General features: G+C 40.6%; 2 protein-coding genes across 2 annotated transcripts; one reads left to right on the forward strand and one right to left on the reverse strand.

The window, feature by feature from the left end:
• The first annotated feature begins 1,999 nt into the window (after positions 1-1,999).
• gltpd2b (glycolipid transfer protein domain containing 2b) lies at positions 2,000-12,887 on the forward strand. The gene is made up of 4 exons (XM_084074752.1): positions 2,000-2,106; positions 5,911-5,969; positions 6,235-6,422; positions 7,595-12,887. Exons 1-4 carry the CDS (start codon positions 2,037-2,039, stop codon positions 8,211-8,213), a joined length of 936 nt encoding a protein of 311 aa, XP_083930878.1. The 5' UTR covers positions 2,000-2,036; the 3' UTR covers positions 8,214-12,887.
• A 2,320-nt stretch (positions 12,888-15,207) lies between these two features.
• Positions 15,208-23,453, reverse strand: atp1b2b (ATPase Na+/K+ transporting subunit beta 2b; the record flags this gene model as incomplete). Its single annotated transcript, XM_084074047.1, has 7 exons — positions 23,329-23,453; positions 18,279-18,407; positions 17,442-17,549; positions 17,081-17,286; positions 16,229-16,288; positions 15,518-15,613; positions 15,208-15,375 (listed from the first exon to the last, which is right to left on the reverse strand). The coding sequence occupies exons 1-7, from the start codon at positions 23,417-23,419 to the stop codon at positions 15,208-15,210; spliced, it is 858 nt and encodes a 285-aa protein (XP_083930173.1). The 5' UTR covers positions 23,420-23,453.
• Between the last annotated feature and the right edge of the window lie 637 nt (positions 23,454-24,090).

Below are 24,090 nucleotides of genomic sequence, written 5' to 3' on the forward strand. Positions count from 1 at the left end.
ACACTACTTCTGATCATTCATTAATCTCATTATGATTCTGATTTGAAAAAAAATGAGCATGTGAAAAAACAACAACAAATTGATCAAAAATATACATTTATATTTATATTTAAGCTGCAATACATGAAGCTAACTGTTTCACTTAAAAGTGGTGTGGTAGTAAGGCCAATTCTTGTTTTCTCTCTCTCTCAGTGTAAAAATGGACCCTAAGGATTTTGCAGCGTGTGACCGCCAAATGCATGCTGCTATGGAATATTTGAGTACTATTTTAGTACATGACCATCAGGTTGAGTGCTGCTTCAATTTAAATGCGAACAGATGTTACTATTACTAAAAAATGTCAAGGTTTTGACATGCTTTGATTTATGTGACACCAACTTTAACCCGTTCTTATCGTAAGGGATTAGAACAGATGTCTGGGTTTGGGTTCATAGAGTTTTTGTGGGGTTGGAGTTCATAGGGCTTTGTGGGGCCAGACATTTCAAGTATTCCAAAAAGTGTCACATGCTTTCACAAGGTTCCCATCTATCTCCCCTCTCAGCCACTGCCTATTTTCAAATTCTGTCTTCCATTGGTTGCACTGAATAAGAGCCTCATGACCAGCCCCTCCTTTCCTAATGAATTCCCTTGCTTTCATTTTCCCGCTCCTCTGCCGAGAATACCATTGTTGGATCTCTCATGGTGAGCACATGTCCGGAGTGTTGGGTTCAATAGTCTCTTCCCCTCCCCCACAGCCCTGGCAGTAAACTCTATTAGACATGATAATGTCCGAAAGAGGAACACCCTTTATTCTCCACGTCATTCTTTCAGCTTTAACAAACCTCAGACTTCAGACACATTTTGCCAGGACTTACCACACAGGCAAACTCCTTTATTAGGACCGAAAGCAAGATAGTCACACAAAAAAAGAAAAAGAAGGGAGAAATAGTTTTGTTATCTATTTTTTTATGTTTTTTAAACAGAGGTAAACAGCTGTCATCTTTGACAGAGCTTTGATCCTTGAACCATCACAGCCATGAGAGGGCATGGTTCACTTGGTCTTAAAGTTTTCAGATCACATCTCTGTTTAATCAAAGTAATGACAAAGTAGAGAATAGAGGCAGTGTGTTTTTTCCTGACCCACTTTTAAATCAATACAGAAGTTTAGATTGTCTTGACTTTGTCACTTTGGCTCGTGACATGGATGACAAACATCATGTGTGACGGAAAGCCGGTCATCAATCATCGATCTGTTTAAATATAGGATGATTTTACAGCTTTCGTTCGTTTAAAATGTCTCCTTTTATGCTCTCAAATGCCTCAATAAGTTGAGGAATTTAGATTCAGATAGGTGTTGTTTATGATGGTTGTGGGGTTTGGTGATGGTGATAGTGAGTGAGTGAGTGAGTGAGTGAGTGAGTGAGTGAATGAGTGAGTGTGTGTGTGTGGGTGTGTGTGAGTTAGGCAGAGAAGGGAGGGACTGTGGGAGGAGGGGACATACATAGGTCCAGTGTTTACTTGAGCCAGACAGGAGTATAGCTCACACTGTATATAGAAGATGGGTTTGTGGGAACAGGGTTACTGGCGGACGTGCTGCAAAGACTTGTTTTTATCAGCCACTGACCACTGCTGATCTCTGGACTCTCTCACATTGAGCAACAACAGCAAGAGTGGCAATTCAGAAAGTTTTGAGAGACAGAGCAGGGGGATCGACAGAAACAACTGATAGACTGGCAAGAGAGAGAGAGACTATATAAAACAGCGATTGGAAAAAGAAGTCAAGGATTGATAGCGCTACTTACCCGGCGTTGGCTGCTTGAATCAGAAGCATGGTGGTGGTGCAGGGGAGGAGAGAGTGACTTTTTAGTTGAGGTTTTGGGGAGGGGTATGAATGACTTGAGGGGACAGGAGGGGGGGTTGAAGGCAGGGGACCAATAGAGGAGTGATTGTGGTGAGGACCGGTGCGAGGGGGGACAAGGACTCATGTGAAACACAGTGGGATCAATAGATTAAAGCTGGCTGACACAAGACAGGAGGAAAAAGGACTGGGCTTCAGCATGGGGGTAAAGAGCAAGGCTGTGGTAGCCATCATAGTTCTACTGCTGTTCCTTGGCTCACTGTGGCTCCGTGAGTATTCACTTCTTGCCAACACTCTTCCGTGTGTGTGTGTGTGTGTGTGTGTGTGTGTGTGTGTGTGTGTGTGTGTGTGTGTGTGTGTGTGTGTGTGTGTGTGTGTGTGTGTGTGTGTGTGTGTGTGTGTGTGTGTGTGTGTGTGTGTGTGTGTGTGTGTGTGTGTGTGTGTGTGTGTGTGTGGCTTTATGATACTAATAATCCACACAAGCCTCCCTTGTTTGGAATGTATAGGCTTTAGGTCAGGAATGTGTCACATGGTGAAGTGGCTGCAGAATCAAGCATGGTGGTGATACTCCCTTTTTTGCACTTTTATACTGACATCCATCCTGCTCTTTTCTATTGTTTTATAGGGTGTGTGTCTATGAAGATCCAGCAGTGACTTTGCTTGTGTTGTAACTAGCCTAAATGCAGACCAAGTGAACATGAGTTAATGTGTCCAGACAAAGCTGGCAGTAATGCTATGGTGCACTACAGCTCTACTTGTGATTTCAGCCATTACATTGTAAAGATTAGAAATCTTAGGTTAGGATGTGTTAGGATGGCCATAGTGCATGTTGATAGCCCTATCAACATGCACTATGCACATTCTAGGCTAGAGTGATTATCTGGTTGCCACAAGATAGCAACCCCATTGGTTAAATAAAGTTTATTTGATTAAGATATTTTTAGTTTTAGTGGGTAAATGGTAGGTTTATGGAACTATATACACACACACATACCCAGTGCTTGAGATGGTCAACTGAGGTCACATAGCCTGCTGTGTCAGTATCTGCATTAAGATATCACTTAGGCATACTCAAGCATTCTCCCTGATCCTGACAAAAGGCCATTTGTTCGTTTTTTTTGAAAGCCTGTGTCCTCTAAATGCATTAGAATCCAGTAGGAATATTCTATTTTCTTTTGCAAATTTCAGGTTTCCAGTGAATGATCTGTATGATAGGTCACTGATGCTGTTAGTCAGTGTTGTGATTTAGAATCCTCTAGTTGGATGTTGTCACTACTCTTCTGCAAGCAAGCATGAGCTCTGAGAACAAGATGACACCAAGGCAGCGTCACACGACATGTTCCGAAATGTGTTAAGCACATACAGAGAATATACAGTGTACATTTGCACACGCCATATTAAATGGCCTAAGATATGTATGCCATGACTGATATAGAAGTAGGCAAGATAGGATATGAATCGGATTGATCGGAAGTAGATTGAAAACATGGTGTTCCAACAGGCAGATGATAGTAGTATATAGTTGGGCCTGCAGTATCTTGATAAAGGAGTACACATTGTGTCAGAAATATATTTATCTGCTTACATCATTGAAGTATAGTTCTACGATTATATACAGATACTTACTGGGATGTGGGTCAAGCGTCGTACATAGATATTACAGTCAGTAATTTATGAAAGAAGATATTCAAAGACATTTTGATTTATTGGAATAGTGAGGCAGAGGATTATCTGTCACAAGGAATGTCCCATGATCCATGGAAACAGGGACAACTTAAGACAACCAAGTACCTCCCAAGCATTTGAGAATGTTTAACCACTTGGACCCTAGCGTCCTTATTCTCGGAGGAACATTTGTAACAAGGGATTTTGTATAGACGGGGAAACAGAACAGGCTTAGAGAGCCAACTCGGGTCCAGTTTATCAAGTATAAAGGGGTTAAGTGTTTAAATATCAAACAAAATATTGGCTTATGGATAAGATTCCTATGTGATTTACTCAGCTTTTATACATTGTAATTGTTCCTTTCACACACATGGGTTACCACCTTGTTTGAGAGGACCACAATTGAAAAGTCCGGGACTTTATTCTGTTTTACCCCTAATTGTTTTTAACTGATTTTTACAGTATATAGACTTGCGTTTTATGCAATAAAAAAGTTTAAATATGCAGACATGTTTTATATGATGAAGCCTGTAACTGTAGTATGGGCCTGGGCTCCATATTCTGCATTTGTTTTTTCTCAGATTTTTTCACAACCTTAGACAACCTTAATGTAGTCTAGAGGCATGTGAAGTACCACAAACAAATATTAAAGGTATTAACATGTATTACCAAATGAAGTTAGGATTACAGAAATTGAATTGAAAACTAAATGGGGAAAGCATAAATCTTCCAAGAAGGCCAAAACTACTAACAGAAAACTCGCTACCTGAAAAGGAATGGAACTAAACTACATCAACCCAAACAAAAATAACAATCTAACCTCCCTCACTAAACAAACAGTCAACATGGGAATTAAAAGAAATGGCAGCACACCCAACCGACCTTTATTCCCTTGTCCTCACTTGAAACACAGTATCAAAGCTACCTTAAGTACCAAGCATAAGATATGGCACACAGCCTACAGACACAGCAACATGGAATGAACGCTAGCTCCAAAAAGGGTTCAGCACATGGAGGTGATGGATGGCTTAAGGGCTGATAGAGAGTTTCACCCAGGATTTTATGCTGGCTGGTTAATTGAGAAGTGAAGCCCAGGTGTGTCTCCAGACCAATCTCCAGTCCACCCTCCAATTACCAAGGGGCACTGAAAACTAGCCTGGCATTGGCCAGACTGATAACGTGGATTCACTCTCACGTTCCTCCATGATATCAGTCTGGACTTCAGCCATAGGGAGCGAGTATGAGAAATCAGAAAATGATCGGGCCAATCAGTGACTGTGTTTCAACTGCTGTCCGTACAACAGTGAAAAGCATCAAAATCATTTTCTGATTTCTCATACTGGCTACCTATGGGCCGAAGTCCAGACTGATACGGTGGAGGAACGTGAGAGTGAATTCACGTTATCAGTCTGGCCAATGCCAGGCTAACTGAAAACACCCAGAGAGGGTTAAAACACAGACAGACTACAGCCCCATAGGGCAATAACAATCTTCAAGAAATGAAAATTACAATATAGACAGGACAAAAAAGACAAAATAAGAAATTTACCACCCCCACTCAGTTATAGACTTATTTAGAAATGTATATATAGAAATGGTATAATTGTATTTTGAAAACATAAATATTTTCCCCTAATAACCATAGAAAAGTCATTTTGGTTCTATTCAAAACGTATTGTGATTAACAATGCATTCTCTGAGTCTGGAAACCACAAATATCACAAGACTTCGGGTATGCTATTGCCAGGAACACTAAACCTTTTTGCACTTCAGACTGCCTGGCACTAAATCACTCTGTGGTGCTAGGAATGTCATGGTTGACCAAAGGAGTATTTGTACAGAATCCACATCCTTTTTGACATTATGACCTATTCATCATATCGTCACTGTCGGGCAGAAAACGTATCTCCATATTTGATCTTTTTATGTTTTTTTCATATATTATGCCCTATTTTATACAGTGCGTTGTCATGCAAAAGTAGCTCATAGCCGTTCTACAAGATCTACACTTTTATTTAAATTTTTTGGAATGCCCAAAATAGGGATCCCAGGTTCAAAGTGGTTATGTCTGTCTGTGGGTTTTATGAATATTTAATCAATGAAAAGTATTAATAAGAGCTTCTGACTAAATAATACATTGGATTCATTGGAACACAGGTTCTTTTTTCATTTTCTGAAAAAATTCAGCAGCATCGATATCAAAAGTATGTTGTAAATTAACATAATAATCTACTCAAAAATCAAATCTGACTTTGTAATCTAATTGCATTTATTGCATCCCAAAGAGCAAACCATTGAGGGTTCTTGTGTCATCTTTAGGGTTTTTTCTTTTCTTTTAAGATAAAATAATGAATTTGCATCGCTCTCACTCCTCTCTCTCTTTCTCTCTCATTGATGTTAAATCGCAGAGGGAGGTTTGGACTACCACTGGGATACTTGTTTGAAAAGTTATAATCAGTTAAACAAGGTAAGAAGAGGGAGCAAATTATAAAGTCATTCATAAAGTTATATTTCAAAGCTGATTTTCTAGATTAAGTGAATCCAATGCATTTCCTGTCACCCATGCTCTCTCTCTCTCTCTCTCTCTCTCTCTCTCTCTCTGTGTCTCTCTCTGTCTGTCTGTCTGTCTGTCTGTCTCTCTCTCTCTCTCTCTCTCTCTCTCTCTCTCTCTCTCTCTCTCTCTCTGCTCGCTTCACCTACTCCCCCTTGTCATCCCCATCCCCCGCCTCCAGCTCCACGAGCCCGACCATCTGTCCAATAGCAATGAGAGTGGCGTGGACGATGACTCACTGGCCTTGCATCATTGTCCTGGTCAGAAGTTCCAGGTGGCACTGCTGCACACCCACCTGCTGGCTGCACAAGAACCTCCCTCAGATGTGCTGCTGCAGCCATATCTCGCCAGCTGGGATGAGCTTGTGAAGTAAGCTCACTGCTCACTAAAATGAAGCAGAAAGCACTGAAATGCATTCATTCATTCACTCTTGTTCATTCATGAATTCATTCATTCATGAATTCACTCGTTTATTCAAAACTAAATCCAACTTGTGTGAAATGCATTGTGGGTGTGCCTGTTTTATACTTGATTGAATACCGTGTTGCGCAACAAAAATAGCAGATCTTCAAGTTTGCAGCGCATCGCACTATGACGCATTGTGAGCTTGTAGATTTGCTATTTTTGGTGCACCGACACGCAGCTAACAATAAATCAGGCTTAAGCTGAGACCGAGACGGTATAATATAAAGCAATCGTTGGCAATATAGGTGGCCCATGGGCCAGAACTGGCCCACCAGCAATAATATCTAGCCCGGTAAATTATTTTGTAACTCATTTCACATTGTTTCTCACCATATCTAAGAGGAGACCTTGAGCTCCTATTCTATGAAAGAGCTTGTTTATCTCTGTTCGAAAGGGAGTTATTTTGTAAATCATTTACAGTATGTGACTGTCCCACATTTAGGCTATAATGTCCAAATAGAGAATCTACCCCCACCTTGAAGAATGTTTTTATCCATGTTCAGAGTGAATTCAGGTGTTTCACATGTTTCTCTCCATATCTAAGAGCCGACCTTGACCTTCTATGAAAGATACTTTTATCTCTGTCCGAAAGGGAGTATGACTGTAGTGTCCAGATAAAATATTCTTCACATTCTTGAAGTGCATTCAAGAATGTGGCCTGCACACAACGATTACCCAATATTTTCTATCTACACCTGTGACATTTGATTACACACACACACGCACGCACGCACGCACGCACGCACGCACGCACGCACGCACGCACGCACGCACGCACGCACGCACGCACGCACGCACGCACACACACACACACACACACACACACACACACACACACACACACACACACACACACACACAGAGTTCTATCAGTGTGCAGTCTTACCACACAAATCTTTATTTATGCATTTTCATATCAAGTTATTATATAGCTTATACAATATTATATACAATAAACTTATTGTATATAAGATGGTCTGCCAAGTTACAGTTCTTAAATTAGCCATTGATTATGTCCGGGCCCACCACCTAATGACCAACCCCTGATATAAAGGCTTTGGTTTCTGCCCTTGCAGGTTCATGGAGGCTCTGGGCCCAATGGTTGGACTGATATCTAACGAGATACAAACCAAAACCTCCATTATCCGCCAACTGGCCTTGATGTCAAAGCGGAGCCCAGGCGCAGAGTTCGGGTCCAACAAAGACTCAATCAATTCACTGAGTGTAGAGGTTGATGAGTTGAACACACTGGGGTCCTCGCCCTACTCTGGCGCTTACCAGTCGGTGCGCAGCATGATCCAAGCTGAAGTCAGCCAGGGGCTGGTGAATTTCCAGCGCCAGACGGACTCTGGGTGCCGCACGCTCCTCCGTCTGCACCGTGCTCTCTTGTGGCTGGAGAGCTTTCTAGAGAAGCTCGCTGAGACCCCGGTGGCGGGCAGGCTCAGGAGCCCCTCAGACCTCTGTCGCGAGGCCTACCAGGGCACCCTCGCAAAGCACCACTCGTGGCTTGTCCGTAAAGGTGCTGAACTGGCCTTCATTGCCATGCCTGAGCGGGCCTTCTTCTTCAGGCTTGTGTGCGTGCAAAGTCAGGAGGAGTTCAGTGCACTGCTCAACAAGGTGGTGAAGGGCATTGGAGAGGTTTATGACATGACTCAGGTGGCTCTGGAGGATAATAACATGCTGGATTTGCCATAGAATCTAAGGAAAGCAGAGCAGTACCAGCCCTAGCATTACCAGTACTGTTTACAGTGTTGCTGTATTGGTAATGTGCGGAATAATTAGCTTCATACCTGCTGGACAATGATTTCTTGCCACAGAAGGTCTCGGGACTTCTCAAGGCAAATGTGAATGTTTTTTTGAATCATTCACTATTTATGAGGGCAACATTTTTCTCCCAACCAAAGGGCGATGGGAACAATCATTTGATATTGAAAGTCTGTTTACTCCTCTAGACATTCCTCGCCATATCCTGTGAGATAATGTCTGGACCTAAAGTATTAGTGGAGCAGACAAAGTGTGACACTATTGTAATGAGTCTGTCTGTTGCTCTTGCTGTATGGACATCACTCTGTCCGCCAATTTGTCTACCAGAGGGGGGGGGGCAAAAAACACTAAACGTGGCTATGCACACCCCTATTTTGTCTTGTTAGGCCTATGTTAGTGACCTGTTAGGCTTATGTTATTTTATGGCTACTGACAACTGAAGTTGGTTGCTGACTAAATGTAAATTTTCATTGAGAGCAATACATTTTTTCCTGTTTGGAATAGTTGCCCTTTTAAAGTAATTCCAAGTGATTATTTTTCTACACTGAACCTGCATATTTTACATAGGCTAGATCTGGGACCAATCCGCATTATGATTATGCAGTTATTACATGGAATATGACAATAAAATAGAGTCTATATGGATTTTTACCGAGGGCCATAACAGTCTTTTACTAGCCTGGCATGGCCAGAATCTCTGTGTGGAACCTGCATTTCCAAGGGCTGAATTAAAAAAAATGCCTCTGGTGATAAACCCGCCCCATATTCACGTACTGGGCCCTGATTGGTGGCCCACAACTTCGGGGGTAGGGAAATCCAATCACAACCGAGAGGACCAGACCAAATTTCTTTTTTTTTGCACTGGCAGATTTTGGTTTCCAGGCTAGTCTTTTACTACAGAGGTTCTCAACCTTTCGGTCAGGACCCCCAGGGGATGACAGTGAAGTGACAATTGAAGGACTTTTATGACCTTTTTAAAACCTACAAAAAAAGAAAGAAAGAAAATAAAAAAGTAAAAGTAATGAACAAACTATGCTATAAAAACTGGTCAAACATTGGCCAAATTAAGACCTCAAAAAATGTCTTAAAAGTCCTTAAATTGTCACTTGAAAATAGCCGATCTACAAGCTCACAATGCGAGGCGTTGTGAGCTTGCAGATCTGCTATTTTCACAATATTTATCTGTGGAACCGAACTAAATGTTATGCCTCAACTTACAATTCCAAGTGCTTATCAGGGTGGGTGGTCCTCAGTTCAAATATGATTGTTTTGGGGGTGATGACCTGAAAAGGTTGAGAACCACTGTTTTACTAGGTAACATTTCTTCTTAACTTCCAGTGTTGCCATTGACCCATAGAGTTATGCATTGACCATATTCACACGGCAGCCATTTTGCTGTTACTTCATGCTCAAGGGGTGGGAAACCGCAGTTACCGCGCCTCTTTTATTTTTTTTATTTTTCATTTTTATTTTTTAAGACTACTGATTGTCAAACTATCTGTATTGATTATCGATGATCCATTTTCCATCATGAGTTCTAGTGCACTAACACAGGCTCATTCTTATCTTGGAAATAATTATTAACTAACTTCTGTAATTTATTGAAATGTGAAAATTGTGTTTACAGTAAGGAAATCATTACTGTAGATGTACAGTATGTCCTTACAAGTTAGACAGAATTAAGTATAAGTTCAAACTTTATTAAGAATCTTTAATGATAAAGATTGTATGACAATATTTTTGCACAGAGATGTGGAAGTGCATCGTAAAAAAAAGTGTGTGTGTGTGTGTGTGTGAGAGAGAGAGAGAGTGTGTGCGTGCGTGCGTGGGTGCACGCCATATCTTGAGAACTGCACAATGCAATTCTCAGTGTTAATTTATCCATTACATCGTAACATTGAGCATGTGCAAATAGAACCAAATGGCCCCATTTGTACTCTCTCAGGGTTAAATTAACACTGAGGATTTTAATGTGTGCATGTACAGTTATCAATTACTTGTGCTACCCTCTATCAGACTATTTTAAACCCTCAAATACCACTAATACCGGGTAATCCTCACTCTCCGTCCTCCTGCACTGGTTGACTTTCCAGTATAGGCAGTGCAGGCAGAGCAGTGCAGGCAAGTGCAGGCAGTGCAGTGAAGCCAGTGCAGGCAGTGCAGCCAAGCCAGTGCAGGCAGTGCAGCCAGTGCACCCTATGCAAGCAGGCAGTGCAGGCCCCTTTGTTCTCTGTCAGTGAATCCAGTGAAGAAAGGGGAGATAAGGATAGAGGCAGAGGGCAAACGAATGGAGAGGGGTCGAGTGAGGGTCAGAAAACGCTAATACGTCTCCGCTGTAATCTTCAATTCAATCAATTTGTCGTAGTCAAATGGCACTCACTAACAAAATGGAGATATTTATCAATTTCTATGGGATTGAACTTGGGTAGTAACATTTTTTGGAAGCTAACTATTTAATTTATTACTTTTTAAGGCCATCGATAGGGTGTGGAATGACGGCATTATACTTGACTACTAGACATGTCTACTTTTTCATTAGTAAGGCTTACATTACTTGGATTATGTTTATCATATGGTAATTATATCAATTAAGAAATGCAGCTTTAAATCTCTACTCTTGTTCTTTGTCATCAGTATTTGATCATCTCCCGTTATTGCACGGGTAAAGACTGGAGGTCCATATTAATTGAGCATAGGCTGTAGGGATCATGGTGAATGAGATTACATTAGATTATATCCACCTGACACTTCTGACTTTAACTTTATGGTGGACTTCTGTCTCATGATTCCGCACTTTTGACTTTGCGAAAACTTGCACAGCAAAATTCCAAATGGACCCACAAGGGTAATTTAACACTCCAAATTGACTGTGTCCAATTCATGATACATCATCATGAATGGAATTGTGGGGTTATTAATGTCCATCTGAATAGTTGTGCTGTTCACTGCTGTTTGAGAGGAAAGACTTACTGAGGAGGAGAAAGAAGAGAGAATGGCATTGAGTTCCTTTAAATTACATTTATTTATTTCTCTATCTTTTTGCAGTAAACATGAGCAAAAATATACATACAGTAACAGCAAAATATAAAGATCCAAACAAAATAGAATCGTCAGCCATTTGGACGAGAGTATCCCAACAAATTCCATGGATTTCCTCCTCATTGTTGTCTTTATCTTTGCACCACAATCTTAGGCAATATTTTGGGGGGTGCATGGGGTTTACTGTATTAGTTGATCATTTGAAACAAATATAGTTCACACAACCACTGGTGCCATAAAAGTTTTGTGCTGTACTGATTTTCTTTGTGTGTAAATTCTATAATGTACCGAATATACTGTGAAAGCATTGTTCATTCCTTAAAGGGGGTTGTATTTTCGTCATGTGATCCAGTTAATGTGAATTATCTCATCTTCACTCTTATACAATGAAGTCAATCTAGAGACATGCAGTATTTGCCTGAAAGAGCAGCCAGTAAGCTTTGATTGAGTTAGTGATATCACTGCAAACATTTTGATGGGGAGAGCTAAACAATTATGCATTAAATAAAAAACTGGTTTGCCTTCAAACTTAAAGTTGTCATGTTTTGTCATTCAGAATGTTTATGATGAAAACTTATCAGCTACCTTCCTTGTAATGAAACGTTCCAAGCTAATACATTCTTTCCCCCCTTACAACAAAATAGCAATATAAAATACTCTTCTTTTTAAATAAAACAATATTTTTCTGTTCAATCTTGACAATGCACAATGGCAAACATACTGTATATCTATATGTGGATGCAATATTTAGGTGCTCTTGCCCGTCTGCCTCCCTCTTGATGACTTACTACAGCCTTTCCAATAAACACATAACACATTCACACAGGAAATAAATATATTGCTTTTAGGAGACATCTCCAAATGATCACAAGAAACATGACAAAATGGAGATAAGAAATAACATTCTGTGACACTGGGGAACAATGCAATCTGTCCACCAGGAGGCACTGTTGACTTTTACTGAAACCTGTCTTTTTGTGCATATGGTTACATAAGAGTAGGCCTTTTATTAACTCTCAGGACCCTTGGCCATCCACCTGTCAACTGCTTTTGCCTGAGATCCTTTAGATGCAAATTATATTGTTTGAATTGTCATGGGTATCTTTGGTTGAGAGTAATGTTTTTGGATATAATTTTAAGAAAATGCACAAAAGTAAAATAAAAATGATCCAATCAAGTTGTTCAAAATGAAATGGGGTTCTATTTGTTGCGTTATTAACCAAAATGGATTACAGTGGTGTAAATCAGCTCTAACTGCTAACTGGAGAATAGTGGTTTGAAACTATCGGAGAAGGAGCCAGCACCAAAGACAGGATAAAGAACTTCAATGTGCCTTCTCTGGATTAGCTAACAGATTAAGAGATTACTGTGAAATTAACCAAGTGCGGTGGGATTGCCGATGTGTGTAGTGTCAATCCATTGGTGATCTGCACAAGACAAAATAAACCCTCATTGTTGTTAATTAAGGATGTAAGCTTTCATGATCAATGCCATTTATTATTATCAGAAATTGATCATTACATATTAGACCAAATAGACCAAACTTTATGGATTAGATCAACCTGGTGCCTATTAGACCACAGTGAGGAATGTGTAAGCACATTGACAAACATGCTATTCAGAAATCAGATGTCGGAAGCCAATCCTTAATTTGAGTGAACAGATGCTGAGTTCTAAATTTGTAGCAATGACGTGGCTGGATCACAGTAACATTGGCACAATGTCACAACCACGCCAAGGTAATATGCCTGAGTTCAACAGTACTTAAACGGCATCCAAAGATTCTGCCACTAATGTAAACAGACATTGCTGACTATGATTTGTTGCCCCAGATGAGCACCATAGTACAGTAACCATACATATTAAGTAAACTGGCCAAGCATAAGCTCAGATCTACATGCTCTCAAGAAGTTGGTCTGAAAAGCTGGTAGCCCTGTTGTGACGGCTCTCTTTCACCCTGATTTCAGCCATGTAGCAGTGTGTTGAGGATACAAAAAAAAAACAAATTAAATGAAATGTTTCTCTCCAGTTTTGTTCATTTCCTACAGGTCTCTAAAACAGGGCTTCAAAACTCAGATGCACTAGCACGTCACAAACTCAAAATCCTAATGACCTTAAAGAGAAAATGTAAAGTACAAATCCGATATTCTTGGTAAATATTTTGGATGGTGATATGAGTATGACACACAAAAAAGACAAAAAACAGAACAAACATATTCTTTCTACTTCATAATCCCCAGAACTGTACAATAATCAAATGAACTCATTTTCACACAAAAAGCACTCCCAGTGCAAAACAATAAAAAAAAGTTACAATGACATCTATTTCTGATATGATCAGACATATGAAACAGATGCAATAAATGCAAAAAAATAAAGAATCTAGGTGACTAAAGGTATTTGCCTTAGAGACACAAGAAATCATGTCTTGGATTTATGAATAAAATGTTATTGAAAGGAAATATAACATGAATGCGCAAGTGAAGGGTCCTTGTTTTGGATATTGTTTCTATGTAATTAAAGGGTCCTTTAAGCTGGGAGTAGAACAAAAAAAAATTGGAGAATACCTGGCTCAATTCTCTAGTAACAGCCAGAAAACTTTGGTACAAGTAGAATTAGTTTCCAATTTTTCATCCATTTCACATTACTGATATTAATGTGGCATTACTGGAGAATAAAATCACATATCCTACCACTCTCAGGCCAAAGAACCATGGAAATCTTCAAATGAAAAAATTATATAAAGGAAAGAATAAATTAATGAAGCATCCTTCAATAGGATACAAATCATCTCCTCTTCAGAATGGAATTACATAGTGACTGGAATATGTCAATTCATAACGTCACTTAAATGAATATTGCACAATGCATGCAATTTCCCGACCTACAGTATGAAACTGGACTTGTAAATGGAACAATCACCCACACACAGTGCACATAGATTTCTGCATTCAAACACGCATGTGCGTGCGCGTGCAAACACGCAAACACACACACACACACACACACACACACACACACACACACACACACACACGCATACATGCACGCACCCCCTCCCCCGACACACACACGCAGACTTAAAGGTTTTCACCTCTAACTCCTCTTCATGAAGATGATTATCTTATCTCATATTAGAAGCACACACACACTCACACACAGTAAAATCCTATGTAATAATTTAATACTGAGGATTTTACTGTGCAGAGTCCCTGTGTGGATTTTAGAAGATCACTGCAATGCAGTGTGGTCCCTCCTGGTGGTCAGTGGTTGAACATAACCTCACTTCACACATAGCAGAGAGATGAGACAATACACACACATGCAATACGACTCCATCTCTGCATCTCTCATCACATAATATTATATACGTCAGTTTGTTGGATTATTCTTTCAAGTGCAACAAAATAGACATACTGATATAAGGTTATGATATAAATAGATATACACCTTTTGTACTGTATTTGGTGCATATTAATATTTAGAGGGATACTCAGTGGGGAGTCGGCAAGAGAGAGACCAGCGATCAAGTGTTAATGTTGCTGATCCTCACAAACTATGAAATCACATGTTCATGTCCTTTAGTATATCCCCTAGCTTGTCATGCAGTATAAATAGACTTCACCTCAAACTAATTTACAGAAAATAAATTGTCCCCAAGCTCAGACAGAAATGATGACAGGATTACCACCCTTGATTCTTTCCTTCTCTCATCACACAATGGGACAAACAGTGCCCCAAAAGCTCTGGGGGCTGTAAACAGGTTCTACATAGAAGACTCAAGGGTGCAAATACTGTCATGTTGTTTCTGTGGGTGCACATTGCAGAGAATGAAGAGAGTAAACTGGTACTGTAGTCGGGCATTTTCAGGAGGGAACGCATCAGCCTAGTTGTTAGTGTTGATCCTCAGCCTGAAGGACACTCTTCCGGCAAACTTGTCTCTTTCGCTTCCTTGAGGAATGTTGTTGGCAATGATCCTGCACTCAATGTTAACATCTTCATTGGTAGTAATGTTAAGGAACTTGACGGCAACCAAAGGCTGAGAGTAGTTCACCTGGGGAACAAGAGCTGTTTAAATGCACTGTAATTCAAGATATACTATTTTGATACTGGAACCGACATTATCAATGTGGTGTTTTTTCTTTTTACTGATTATGTTCACATTCATTTCATTTGGATGAATAAACGTTCAGTACCTGAGCTTTCTTTCCATAGTAAGGGTAGTACATGAGGTTAAATGTGCCATTGGGGGGGAAGTACTGCAGCGCTCCAATTTTGTCAGAGTCTTCTCTCTGTGGGTGCAAGGCAAATTCGTCAGTTATGGCCTTTCAGATGACTTTCATAGAAGTGGAGGAACAGTGGCGGAAATCAGAAATTAGTGAAAGGAAAATCCTGGAATCGATTAATCTCTGTCTCTCTCTACACATTTAGTTGCCAATAATCTACTTCAAGACTTTCTATGTTCTATTTTTTAGAACATAGAAGGACACATGTTCTATTTCTTTGTCTACACACAAAATCCTTCCCAGATGGTGGTGCATTGAGCCTAATTTATATTTCGTCCTACTTAATGAGTTGAAATTTTAAAAATAAAAATTGTCTCTTTTCTGCGACAGACACTGTCGTATGACGAAGTATAAACCAGGCCGTTGGAAAACTACAACCTACACAGTGGTGCTACTGCATCTCACAACATATAATTCCACAGGACAGTGGATCCCATCGCGTTCTTACCCAATCTTTGCCATCTTTGTATCTCTGAGAATACACAGTGATGTTAAATGATAAGGTAGCATGCAAGACAGACAACTATGAACCAAATGATACATTTGGCAAAATAATGCAGATGTATGTCCCTATGTAACAGGTCTCCGATCACAAATGAGAGTGAAAAATCAAATCGTCACCTTTGGCCCGCAGGTGATAAATGGAGCCTGTCCATCCTTCCCTGGGAGCATGCCAATCACCTAATGAGAAAGACAGACAATGCATGATAGCATCGTTAGCAACATCACAAAAATGTTAATTTCTGAGTGTGGACTTGATGATAGTTAGTATCATGGTCAGTATCATGTCAGTATCATGGTCAGTATCATGGTCAGTATCATGGTCAGTATCATGGTCAGTATCATGTCAGTATCATAGTTAGTATCATAGTTAGTATCATGTCAGTATCATGACAGTATCATGGTTAGTATCATGGTCAGTATCATGGTCAGTATCATGTCAGTATCATGGTTAGTATCATGGTCAGTATCATGGTCAGTATCATGGTCAGTATCATGGTCAGTATCATGGTCAGTATCATGGTTAGTATCATGGTCAGTATCATGTCAGTATCATGGTCAGTATCATGGTCAGTATCATGGTCAGTATCATGTCAGTATCATGTCAGTATCATGGTCAGTATCATGTCAGCTTCATGGTCAGTATGGTCAGTATCATGGTCAGTATCATGGTCAGTATCGTGGTCAGTATCATGTCAGTATCATGTCAGTATCATGGTCAGTATCATGTCAGTATCATGGTCAGTATCGTGTCAGTATCATGTCAGTATCATGTGTCACAAGCGACTTGTGGATCTGCTATTTTTGCAGAATGTTCACCCCCAGAATAGGGATGCTAGGGTGCATGTGGTTATGTAGTTCATTGCTTTCACTGGTGTGATTTATATATTTTTCCCAGATTCCCCACCAATTTGATATCTCAGTAATTCCAAGTCTCCTAGCAACACCATCCCCTTGCTCTTCGCTTCATACCCGATTCAGCTTGATGATGATGCATGGTTTGCCTTCTTGGAATCCATAGTAACGGTCCTCAAGTCCAGAGCAGGAATCCAGGATGGTGCGGTTAAATTGACAGGAGCGCTTGGGGTTGTTCTTCACATCACCACTGTCGTCCTGCTTAAAGTACTGGTCTGGTACGCACTCATCGCTTTTCTCCATCTGGGCTGTGTTGTTGTAAGCTGCAAGGAAGGGGTAGGCATGATTCTATGAAACTATAATGTTGCATTAAGCCTCCATAATTCAATTAAGAATCTTGGCTAACTCAAAGCAGTACACCATTTGATGTGAGCCATCTGAAAACCAAAGCTATAGAGAGGCGAAGAGCCAGACTCACGAGCAAGGAACTTGTCCAGGGCTTGAGTGTGCATGTCCCAGCTTTCAGTTCTATGAATGTTATAGACAATCTCAAGGGCCTCAACACCTTTGGGCCTGATCATCAGACCTGTAGAGAGAAGTGTATGTTGAAGCAAACAAAAAACACAGGCAAGTTGTATGACTTTTGAGTGATTATGGTGATCTGTACGTACAATAAATAGTACTCAACATGAGCAGATAGCTTTGTCGCAAATAGCAGGTGATTATAATCAAAAGCCAGGTGACTATCATTAAAGGACAACCATGGCCAATGCACAGTGGCATTCCAACATGTTCTTCAGAAAAAAACACGTCATTATCATACTATGAATATAGTTAACTTAAGGCTGTACTATTGATTACAATGTAATGTGGTCAAATCTGTATGGTAGAGTATGTTAATACAATATAACTTAGATTTAGAAAGCAGGCAGGTGCTATTAGCTCAGTGGTTAAAATGTCAGCACTTATGCAAGAGACCTGGGTTTGAATCCGGAGGAGAACAAGAAAGTTTAACAACTTAAAACCTTAGACTTAATTGACCGGGGTCCCCCAGGGGTCTATACTTGGTGCCCTACTATTTTTTCCCTCTACACCAAATATCTCTACACCAACAAATTGCTTTGTGAGCTTGATCATCTATCTTTGGTGAAGACCAAAGATAGCTGATCAAGCTCACAAATCAATTTGTTGAAATGAGTTGTAAGCTTGTAGATCTGCTCTTTTCTGCAAATGTTTGCCTATTATGATATGCACAGAATAGGGACGCTAAGGTTTATGTGGTTAATACACAGTGGCTTGTAGCTAGCTACTGCACCTGGTGTGGAGAGCCTATCTTGCCAAGTTGGTTTGTGTTCATCCAAGGTTTGCAGCATAACATACATGGTGAGGGTAAACATGCCAGCTAGGAAGATGTAGAACACTAAGTAGAAGAGTAAGATGAGACCTGGGGAAAAAACAGAGAAGGATGTCAACCACTTGCATCGCCAATGGAGAAACAGAGCTTCATCACCGAAGTATGTTCATTACTTTCAATCATTACATTTTCATCACAGAGCATGAATGTTCAATTAAAATTCATTCAATTTAATTCAACTACAAATTTTAAAGGCCAACACGGAAAGAGAGAGAGAGAGAGAGAGAGAGAGAGAGAGAAAGAGAGGAAAATGTTACTTCTATTCATCTATAATCTTTTATAGTTTTATTATGATACAAGAATTGAGGAAAAAGGGGAAAAGTGATTTCTAAAACTGCAATTTTTTGTTGATACAAAGAAAAATAATAATCACTTATATACTTCTTATATCCTATATACTTTATCATACAACAAATAAGGAAATAGCCATTCATAAGTACATGAATGTTGATTTGTCCATACAGTTGGATTAAAGACTATATTACTATGTATAACCAATTCGCTAATTCAAAAGCATTACAGAGAACACAATTGCTTATTGAATATATTATTAAAATGAAGACATTTCGATTTTCTATGCTTTAGGACCGTGATTTATTAGCAACTGATCAAACATATAAAGGAGATCAGTTAATCACACTTAAACTATAGGCTCTTCTTTCCATCAGCACCTTCCCCATACCCACTCATGAACCACATTCCCTTATACACATAAAAAGACATGATCCGCATGGCCTCCCACACGTTCTGGCATGCATTCACACAATCCACAACCACAGCACTGTTATGTGCTTTAAGAAACACCCCGACACTGCCCTCCACCATTATCTGATTGTGTGAACTAAGCCAGGATTGAAGGGCTGGTCTTCGTCCAATTTAATTATCAAATTGCACTGATGACGGAAGGACAGCAGAGTGGGAGGAAGGATGACAGACGGAGATAGAATAGGACTGTGAATGGAGACCCCCTGGAGATTAGGGCGGAGGGTCAGGGGATTACAGTCCTGTAAATGACGTATATTAGCAGTGTAAGCACTGCAGACATAGTAACACATCACTGTGTTATGGCATAGGCTGCACGAGGTGTTGCTTTATAACATGCAGGTGAATAGGAAATTACCAGTTGTACACTATTACTGTAAAGGCTCTCATTCCATAGTTAAAAGATGAAGGCATTTCAGCCATTGATTAATATAGAGTGCAATTACTTTTTTTGTAACTTTTAAAAGTGCTCTTTTTTATCACAAGTCCACTAGGCCTGTTGGGAACCAAGCACTTTAAGAACAATGCCCTTCCGGTTATGCGATACCTGTTGTGCCCGTTGTACCCATTGTCACAGTACTTAGTGTAGTACACATTAACATACTGTAGTACTTGAGGCTGGTCTATATACTGTAGATGACATCAGGGATTTCCATCTGCATAAAAGCGACAGAGACAGACAGATATACAGACATTTTTGGATTTTCGCTTCTGGACAACCGCTGGTCCGACTTCCCACAAGCGGGTGCGCCAAGTTTGAAGGCGATAAGTTGGATGATTTTTTTGTTATGTGGGGGACAGTCACACACACACACACACACACACACACACACACACACACACACACACACACACACACACACACACACACACACACACACACACAGTGTGCATTGCATTGCAAATAAAATTGCATTGCAAATAAAATTTAAATTTCTCACAAATATTTCCCCACCTCCTCCACCCTGAGCTTAATGCAGGAGAGCAGCACAGTGGTCTAGGCCTGGAGCTCTGCAAGGAGGCCCCCAACATGGAGCCAAGCTCCACAGGGAGGCCCCCAACAAGGAACTCACACAACTGAATCTCCAGCCTGTCAGCAGGCCTGAGGCTGCATAGCCCCTCTCCTCCCATATCCCATATCAGAATGTCAAGGGGAAGCTCCCTCATGGGGGTGCGGGTTCAAATCATCACATCATATCTTATAGTGACTGCTCAGACATCTACCTAAGCCCCATCAGGTCAGGAGTTCAAGTGCACTAGATGACAAAAGATCTGACTTATGGACATCAATGTGCCTGCCTCAAAGCAAAAGGACCCCAAACTCTAAACTCTGTGTGTGTGTGTGTGTGTGTGTGTGTGTGTGTGTGTGTGTGTGTGTGTGTGTGTGTGTGTGTGTGTGTGTGTGTGTGTGTGTGTGTGTGTGTGTGTGTGTGTGTGTGTGTGTGTGTGTGTGTGTGTGTGTGTGTGTGTGTGTGTGTGTGTGTGTGTGTGTGTGTGTGTCTGTGTCTGTGTCTGTGACTGTGACTGTGCATGTGTTCCGGTCTGCCTGCTCTTAACAGTATAAGGTAAGATTTAATACCACCTAATGAAAAGCTGATGCCAGCAAGCGTCTCGTCCATCTAACAAATAAATAAATACAACCTGATGAGTCAGCCAACATATACTGTACATAACATATGGGCTCAGCCTCCTGGACAGCGTCCATGACATAGCCACCATGTAGGAGACAAATGAGACAAGGGATACAAAGAGATGGGACATTGTGCAACTGAAAAATACAACTATGTTCTCTAGTCTTGGGAAGACTACTTTATGTGCACACGTGCACATACTGTAGGGTCAAGAGTGCACACTGGGTGTCCAGTTCACAGGCTGACGATGGACATCTCTCTTTGATCTTCATTTTCCTCTCAGCGCCAGTTGAAAAAAACACACATGAAGGCGGGCTGGGAGGGCACAGTCAGCATCCGGTTCTTTCATGCAGAAAAATGGTAGAGAAGGTTTCCTTCTTCTCTCAGAACTGATTAGAACAACAGGTCGCACATTTGGCTTTTGAATGGTTGCTAAAAACTGAGCTTTGAACTGGAAATGGAAGGGTATGGATCAAAGGAAGAGGCTCTTTGAATATTTATGCCGCTTTGCATGTGGGTGTGTAATCGCGAACATGAACATACTGTACTGCATTATCTAGCTTCCTGTTGTCTGCAAAACTCGTCTGTGGCTTTTCACTTTTGAATGTAACTTAAGCCCAATTTGTACCCTGTCACTTGCCAAAAATAACTAATTTTCAGCAAGCAACACTATCATGTGATGGAGTTTTACTGTGACAGACATCAGATGTTTTAATATGTGAAAAGAAGAATGGCGTATTAGGCCTACTTCAAATGGAGGGAATCGTTAAGAGTACAGTATGCTTTGGTGGAGTCAGCCTGCAGCACTGCATCATCACTGCAAGTTGCAACTACTTTATAACCACTGGGAAAATCAATACCACTAGGCCCTGTACAAAATGAATAAAGTATGCCTGTACCTTTTGTACCAGGATTGACTACCTGTAAATATTCTGAAATCAAGCAACATTACATTGTGCTGTAGATGTGCATAGGGTGGGTTTGTCCTTTGGAGTGTAACGGAAGCCATAGGAAATGTTAAGTCGAAAGACCAAGTACAGCAGGTCTCCATGGTGTGGCTTACTACAGAAATATCCCAATTAACAGGCCTTAGAGAGCACAGCTTAAAGAGGCCACTAGTCCTCAAAGCACCTATGGTCTGAGCTGGATTAAGTGATGCATTGTGGGAGGATTCCTGCATAGATAGATAGATCCAGTCAATGATTCTGCACACACAGTACACTGGCATACATTTTACTTTCATGATGGAGGATATCAGCAGGGTGCCATTTTGCTAAGATTATTTCCAGTTATGATTCAGGGCCTTGAAGAAAGAAAATGGTAGTAAATGGTTGTCATTAAAATCATGTTCACAACCAGAAGTTCCTGGAAGTATAGGCCTACATCAGTCGATCTGACGTCCTGAATCGATGCTTTCCTTGTCAGCCAATGAAGCCATTAGATTAGGATTAGAATCCCTCACTGATTTACTCACACTTCGGAGGGGTGGGGTTGGAGGCGATACAAATAGAATTTGTCCCTCGGATTTAGCCAGATTAAAACGCTCCAATGTCATTTGAACACTGCCATATGTGCTCAATCATTTCACGAACATTTGAAATGGATTCATCTTGGGTGTGTGGCAAAAAAAAGGGATATGTTATGCTAATGTTACAACACGTCGAAGAGTCTGGGCACACATTATGTTTCCAAACCTCTGGAAAAGATAAAGTGCGAAACTAAATGTCATAATGACGAATGCATAGCTATTTGAAAACCCTACATTGTGGGATCGTTCGAGGTTTAACGCCAACAAATGGCTGCCTCCTCCCTTGAAGTGTTTAGCTTACTCCTCACCAGAACGCCAGATATGAACAGTAGCCCTATATAGGCTATAAGAGCGGAGGTAAGCTATTTGAAAATATAAAATGTAATAATGTGGGCACTCTCGGTTAAAATAAAGGCAACAACAGCCTCCACCCTCACGTTAAGCGCATTGCGCAGAAAACCCATGCAGTGACATAAATTAATAAATAAAACAAGGCAGGGTACATTTCGCCGGCATCCACAAAAAGCAACCCGCACCGATGCCGCATTTAATGATCAGCAGATTCAGCACCACGGTATAGTGGACAGCGACCAATTCACCAATATAGCATTAAACACTGAAATATACACAGGAATTGCTTTAAGAGGCCAGACACATATGTTTCGATTTCTGCTGAAATCTCCTCTTGATGAAGCATTCTGAAGCTTTTTTTTGTTCGGCTTATGGGGCCGAGAAAGGGACGTTATATAGGGCCAGAATCCTTTTTTTCTTTTAGGGCCAGAGGAAGAACGATTGCTGCATTGCTGTAACCATTATCTCTTATATTATGTCATATAGGCTAATCATAATGGTGGTTGTAATCTTTGCTGCATTGCTGTAAAGGTAACATGTCTAGGGTAGTTTTCGCTGCATTGTTGTAGGCTGAAAATAATAATAATAATAATAATAATAATAACATAGGTTAATAGTAGCCTAATATTTATACAATACCGTGGAAATTATCATTTCCACGGTATTGTAGTGGACTTACCCCAGCTGGACGCTGTCCTGCCCAGAAATTCCCGCGTTCTGGGGTTCCAAATGTATTCACCCCATCCACCTTTTTCTCCTTCCTTTGCCATTTTGATTCAATACGCTTTCAATTAATGCTAAACTTGATATAATAATTATAGGACAAAGAAATACAATCGTTGCTCTGACAACTGAGCAATAGGCTACAATCAGTCAAATGTGTCTGGTCAAAATGAAGACACTGCACGCATAAATGGACGTTTCCGAAGAAAACAAAATAAAAGTCCAGCGATGTGCTATATAGCCTATCTAATAAGAAAATGTAAAACAAATGGACGGAGCTAGTGATCCTCTACACTCAGTACAGACCTAATATCAGCCCTCCCCCCCAGCTCGTGTCTGCATGCCGCAACGTTTTGATGAGTGGTGCAGAAATCTAGTGATACTGCGGTAAAGCAGTCTCTCTCTCCGCCTCTCTTCAGCAGTCCCTCATCCCCCCCTCCTTCCTCTCCACTCACTCACCCCATACCCACCCCCACCTCCCTGCTTCCTACTGTCTCATCAAGAATCCAAAGTCCTGTACTAGCAGTGGTGGAAAAAGTACTCAAATGTTTTACTTAAGTAAAAGTATCAATACTACAACTCTGTTACAAGTAAAAAAATCCTGAATTCGAAATGAGTAAAAGTACAAAAGTATTGGAATCAAAATGCACTTAAAGTACCAAAAGTACAAAGTACTCATTATGCAGAATGTCCCATTTCACAAGTTTTCAAATGCACA

The sequence above is a fragment of the Gymnoscopelus microlampas genome (assembly GCF_963454915.1).
Source record: "Gymnoscopelus microlampas genome assembly, chromosome: 12".
NCBI lineage: Eukaryota > Metazoa > Chordata > Actinopteri > Myctophiformes > Myctophidae > Gymnoscopelus > Gymnoscopelus microlampas.

Bases quoted from the DNA above. Each gene is read 5' to 3' on its own strand.
- gltpd2b (XM_084074752.1), top strand. From the start codon at position 2,037: ATGGGGGTAAAGAGCAAGGCTGTGGTAGCCATCATAGTTCTACTGCTG. The intron at 2,107-5,910 runs GTGAGTATTCAC...GTTAAATCGCAG, and splicing joins CCTTGGCTCACTGTGGCTCC to AGGGAGGTTTGGACTACCAC. The intron at 6,423-7,594 runs GTAAGCTCACTG...CTGCCCTTGCAG, and splicing joins AGCTGGGATGAGCTTGTGAA to GTTCATGGAGGCTCTGGGCC.